Source organism: Bison bison, unplaced genomic scaffold, assembly GCF_000754665.1.
Source record: "Bison bison bison isolate TAMUID 2011002044 unplaced genomic scaffold, Bison_UMD1.0 scf7180017864198, whole genome shotgun sequence".
NCBI lineage: Eukaryota > Metazoa > Chordata > Mammalia > Artiodactyla > Bovidae > Bison > Bison bison.
Genome location: NW_011494770.1, coordinates 3,678,194 through 3,683,841, shown reverse-complemented (window position 1 = coordinate 3,683,841; position 5,648 = coordinate 3,678,194). Strand labels below are relative to the sequence as shown.

General features: G+C 56.2%; 1 protein-coding gene across 1 annotated transcript; it reads right to left on the bottom strand.

Annotated features, from left to right (window-relative positions):
• Positions 1–1,040: 1,040 nt before the first annotated feature.
• OLIG3 (oligodendrocyte transcription factor 3) lies at positions 1,041–1,859 on the bottom strand. Its single transcript, XM_010844228.1, is given in 1 exon segment — positions 1,041–1,859. A coding segment is annotated over 1 exon segment (819 nt).
• Positions 1,860–5,648: the final 3,789 nt, after the last annotated feature.

Genomic DNA, 5,648 nt, shown 5'->3' with positions numbered 1-5,648 from the left:
AGCAACCCCGCATGCAGAATAACTGAGCAAGGGGGGTGGGGTGGGGGTGGGGCAAGCTAGTAGAGGGAGCCCAAGCTCTTGCAATCACCGGTCCCTGAAACAGCCCAGGGAAGTTGGGAATGAAGTTTGAAGGCGGGTGGGAGTGGGGGAGAAGCGCGTGTGCGTGAGTTTGGGTCTTTGCACTCTGCCCCCTTGTTCATTTCCTACAACCACAGACAGATGTATGGAGTACTTTGGAGAATTCACTAATAAATCCTTGTTACAAGGAAAATGGCACCATGGCCTGCACAACATGTTTAGAAGAGATTCATTTAGAAGCGTGCATGCATTCTTTCGACCTACACTGCGTCTTAAGAAAAACCCACAGAAGAGTTATCATGCCCCGGACCGGAGTTGAAATTCAAAACTTGGGTCTTGAAATACATTTTGTCTCTGAGATACATTTTTTTTTCTCTCTCTCTTCTCTCTCTCCCTCTCTCTTTCCCTCTTATCTCTTCCCCCCCGGCTCTCTCCCTACATTGTCTCTAGAAAATCAACTGTCCAGCAGATAGACAGTCATAACTGCACCCATCTCAAGGAAATATTTACATTTGCTTCTCACAAAAAGGATGGTTGTCTTTTCCAAGGTAAGAACGCAGAGCCAGAGAGAGCCAACTCTAAAGTCCCTTCGCCAAGTGTTTAACTACACCGATCCTGTCTTTATACAATAAATGCAGTCTTGACAAGAGCCTATGGCAGTGAGAAAAAGTGGCGCGGCATGGAGAAAAGAAGCATGCATGCAAGACACACGACGTCTGATTCGAGTCCCCCTTCGTTACCACCTAGAAATTGCAGTTTGGTCTTAGTTCTGTCCCTCCGGGGGTCAAGTAGGATCTGAGATCTCTTAGGCAGTGTGGGAGGCCACTGGGGGGTCCCACCGCCGTCCACCCTCCCACGGGCCACGCGCCCAGCTCCCCCTTCCTTCTGGGCCCGGCACCTCGACCCGACCCCTCCCGCCCGCCGCTCTCCCCTCAACCTCCGCAGCCGGGCCGGCCCGCTGCTCACTTGAGCAAGTCCTTGGACTCGGCAGACAGCCTGGCCATGTTGGCGGTGGACAGAGCGGACAGGTGCGGCGGCGGCGGCATCTGGCAGATGGTGCAGGGGCAGGGCAGCCCGGCCCAGTGCTGGAAGCCGCTGCCCAGCTGCAGCGCGGGAGGCGTGGACGGCGCCTTGAGCAGCGAGTGGGGAGGCCGGATGGTGCCGATGGCGGGCAGCGAGGCAGCGGACAGAGGGGACGAGGCGTTGCCAGAGGAGAGCGCGCCGCCCAGGATGGGATGCACAGGGTGCACGGCGTTGGCGGCGTGCGCTGGGTGGCCGGCCGAGTGGCCCACGGTCCCGCAGTGGAAGGCCGAGTGGTGGCCCCCCTAGATCTCACCAACCAAACTCTTCATCTCCTCCAAGGAGCTGGTGAGCATGAGGATGTAGTTTCTGGCCAGTAGGAGAGTGGCGATCTTGGAGAGTTTGCGCACCGAGGGCCCGTGTGCGTACGGCATGACCTCGCGCAGCCCGTCCATGGCTAGGTTCAGGTCGTGCATCCGCTTGCGCTCGCGTCCGTTGATCTTCAGTCTCAACTGCTGGAGGTCCTGCTCCGACAGCTGCTTCTTGATTTTGTACTTGCTGCTCTCGCCCGCGGCCTTGGCGCCGGCCCGCGAGAGGCTTTCCCCTGGCATCTTCTGCACTATGTCGCCCTGCGTGGACGAGACCGAGTTGAGGCGGCTCTCCTGGTGGTGGTGATGGCGGTGGTGGTGGTCCCTCAGATACATCTCATCCATGTCCGGAGATGAAGCTCTGCTGGAGACAGAGCTTGAATCAGAATTCATTTTATTATAGGGGATGCGGCCCTACCGTGGGGAAGCTTTAGGCGGGAAATTAGAGAAAATCTTGAATGGAAAAAAAAAAAAAAAAAGCTGCAGAGCCCAGCAACCCACTTCTCAGCGGCAAGACGGGAAAAGAAAAGCTGAGGCAGTGCCTTTCCCCGCCTTTCTCCCTCCCCTCTCCCTTCTTTCTGGTTTGGCTGTTTCCTGGACAGCTCGTTGGTGTGTGCTTGAACTAACCTCACGCTGAAAAAGAGGGGCTTTTATAGAGCAGCGCCGGAGAAAAGAGACAAAAGGAACCCTCCTATCTATCCTGGGCTGGTTAGGATGACGTGCCATCATTCAGGGCGGTGCGCTTTGCTGTCCCATTTAGCAAGGATTCCTATTCATATTCATTGTGGGGCCGCCCTGGGACACCTCTGCTCAGAACTGCTAGGAGCCCCCAGGCACAAAACCCTCTGATTGACACACTCACCGCTCCAGCTCGCGCCTTCTGGATTAAAAAAAAAAAAAAAAGAAAGAAAGAAAGAAAAGGAAACAACTTTCCTCCACCCTACTCCCCTTCCTAATTTCCCTAACCAAAGAATACCTAAAGGCACTGAAGGAAGGAAATGGAAGGGAGCCAGGTGGAGATTCCTCTGGGTTTGGAAAGAGGAATTGAAACATTCTCTCCTCTCTTTCACCGCTACTCCCAAGTTTTGGAAAACGTGTGCAAAAGAAGCTTCAGTGGAAAGGTTTCAGTGACCGGGATGCACATGAAGGGCAGGTTCAACACGCCGGGGTCAAGGTGGGAGGGGCAGGGGGATGCCTGCCGACGTGCACAGCCTGAAGGTCATTTCAATAGGTTTCTTTCCCTAAACACTGACATTGTGCTTATTTTGTTTATGGGGCCCTCTGGGTGGTTGTAATGGGATGTCCTTATCTGGTGACGAGGTTGTACCCCCAACACTGCTGTGAGAATGGGTCTCTGGCTTTTTATATATTTTCTTTCGTTTTGAAAAATAGATTACTGAAAGAATTTCAATGTTGCCAGATTCTGTAACTTCTTAGACCTGGAAATGAGGAAACAAACCAACTCTGGCGTTACAATGAGAGCCACTTGAGAAGGAGAGGAGAGGAAAAGTGGCCGAGGAGGAGGGAGGGAGTTAAGGATTGCAGTTTCCCGAGAACACCGGGAGAGATTGTTTCTTCTCCGGCTACCCCCCAACTCCCGGACCCCGGCGCTGGCTGAAGATGGCGGAGCGGTCCCCCTCCCGCAGCTCGACCCAAGGGCCTTCGAGCTCTGTGCGCGCCCGGGCGGAGCATCGGCGGCTCCGCGTTCCCCGGCCGGGGCCGCCCCACACCCGCGGTCCGGGAGAGTGGGAGGTCAGGGTCGAATGATAAACTACGACTGTGGGTGTGTGTGTGTGTGTGTGGTTTGGCACCATAAGATCTAGAGGGCCTCTTGTGCGTGCGCGCGAGGGCCCTGCGGTCCCGCTCACAGTCCATGCTGGGGAATAAAGAGGAGGCCTGGAGTTTGGAGCCTTCGGTTCCAGGGGGGAGCTCGGCGCCGACCTTTCTTCCCCCTTGCTGAGTTTTTGTCAGTCGGAACTAGCTAAGCCGCCTGAGAGGCCGGAAGGCAGAAATCCCCGGAAGGGAAGCTGCCCCAGGGGCGGCCTCTAGAAAAACCTGGGCACCTCCACGCTCCGGGCTCGGAGAAACAGGAGAAAAATGTTAGGTTGCGGCTGAGTGTCTGGGTGGCAAGTGCAAAACTGAAATAATCCCGGGATCTCGAGCAGTCAGGGCCTCACACTGCGCCGCAGGGTCGCTGCAAGCCTCCAGGACTCGCGAGGTAAAAGAGGCTTCACTTTCCATTGACGCAAACGGAGCGGCCGACGGGAGAGGGATGCACCCCCAGGTCCCGAGCTCGCGCGCTCGGTGAGGCTGTGCCTCGTCACCGTCACGCCGCGAAAGCAGGTCGAGTGGGGAGACGAGACGTGGGGACGGATCCTTTCTCGACACCGATCGTTGCTTCTCCGTAAAGAAAAAATAAAGGAAATAGCCAGCACCCCTTCGTCAAGGCCAGGATCTTAGAGCCCTTGAAGATTGGACACAAGCCTCTCATTCTCCTGTCGCCTCCATAAAAAGTTTCTTAAAACGAAAAATCCAAGGAATTCGGTTGGATGTGGAGATTCTGATGGTCAAACGCACTCCTAATATCCAAGCAAAAGGAATGTTTCCTAATGCACCGGACTCGCCCATCTAAACTCAGATAACTACATCCCCGGAGCTGCTTTTGAGCAAAAGGATTACAGAACGCACACTTTCGGACAACGCCCCAGGTGATGGACGGAAGCTGGGGGAAGAGGCGTGGTCCAGACCACGGCCTTCAGAAGCTCTTCTGCTGATCAAGGTGTGGGGCCGGGAGCGCTGGACCCAAGCTGAAGCGGCTTCCTCGCCTTTGGGCCAGTACACAGGCCCGGCCCCCTGTCAAAACCACCTTCTTGACCCTTGGGTATCGACCTCTGTCCTTCCCATGCCCCAAGTGAGAATGCTGCTGCTCAGTTTTGACTTTAGGAAGCAGCAAAGTCTAGTTTGAGCAGAAGGGTTGCAAATAAAGGAATAGAAAAATCAGGCCGCTGTAAGGTATTTACCTTTTTAAAAATCCCTATTTTCTCAATGGACAATATGAAATAAAGTGTAAAATCTCCCTCCTCCCCCCTCCCTGCCAATTAATAGAGAAGGTAAAGTTGCAGTGGGGCGGGGTGGGTAGGTGGAGGACGGGCAGGGAGGGAAAGAGAGAGTGTGTGGGCGGGGAGGTGGGGAGCATTCCGCTCAATACAAACTGAAGAATTCACTTGCAGGGTTGAAGAGACTGGGGGCTGTGTTCTGAAGTCAGAAAACCAGCCTCTCTTCCTCCGCCGCATCTTTCCATGGAGAGAGGGACATAGGCTGACAGCAGCCAGGCCCAAGGGGGGCTGCATTGGGCGCAGAAGGGGTGCCAGGCCTCTGCCTGCACGGACAAGATCCACTTCATCCCCAAAAGGTTTTTGGCTCCAGTATGGAGGCAATGCTTGGAGTGTGTCCTGGCCTGAGGTCCTCTTTCACAGTCTGGGACGCGCGCGTCCTCTCCTCTCTAGTCGCCCTCTGCTTTCCCCAAGGGTCACTTTGTGTGAGCCTGGGATGGCTCAAGGCCCAAGGCCCCAGCCAGGCAAACACTTAGAGCCTTCCAGGAGTCCCATCCTCTTCTAGGAGGCTTGTTCCCCATTCTTTAGCTCTTGGCAAAGAGGGAGAGTGACTAAAGGAGCCACAGTTTTGCTCGCCATAAAATGGGTTGGTACTAGCCAGGGCCGAAAAGGCAGAGACGTCCACCAGGCAGCGCTGGCGCTGCTCCTGGGCGCTCGTCTCGCGGAGTCGCTGTGGACTCGGAGAATGCACTTCCATTCGACTACCCTACCCCGGAGCTCAGCCCTTTGGGATAAGCCCCGCGCCCCGAAAGGGAGCAGGTTGGAAACCCCACTAGAGCAAGCAGATGGATTCCTTTTCGAGGGATGTCTCTGCCATCGTCCACCCTCCGGCGCGAGCTGGGAGGGGAGAGGAAGGCAGCCGGCGTTGGGCCGAGCCAGCGGCTGCCTAAAGGAACCTCAACCAGAGACGCGCCGTGACCTTGGCCCTGGACAGGGGCCTATCCGGCAGGCCTGGAGCGGAGTGAGCGGGCGGGCGGCAGCGGGGCCGCGCTCTCCAGGCCACACCCCGCGCCCTGGCTGCCCGGGTGGGCGACGGCGGGAAAGCCGGGGGTCGTGCTCCGGCAACAGG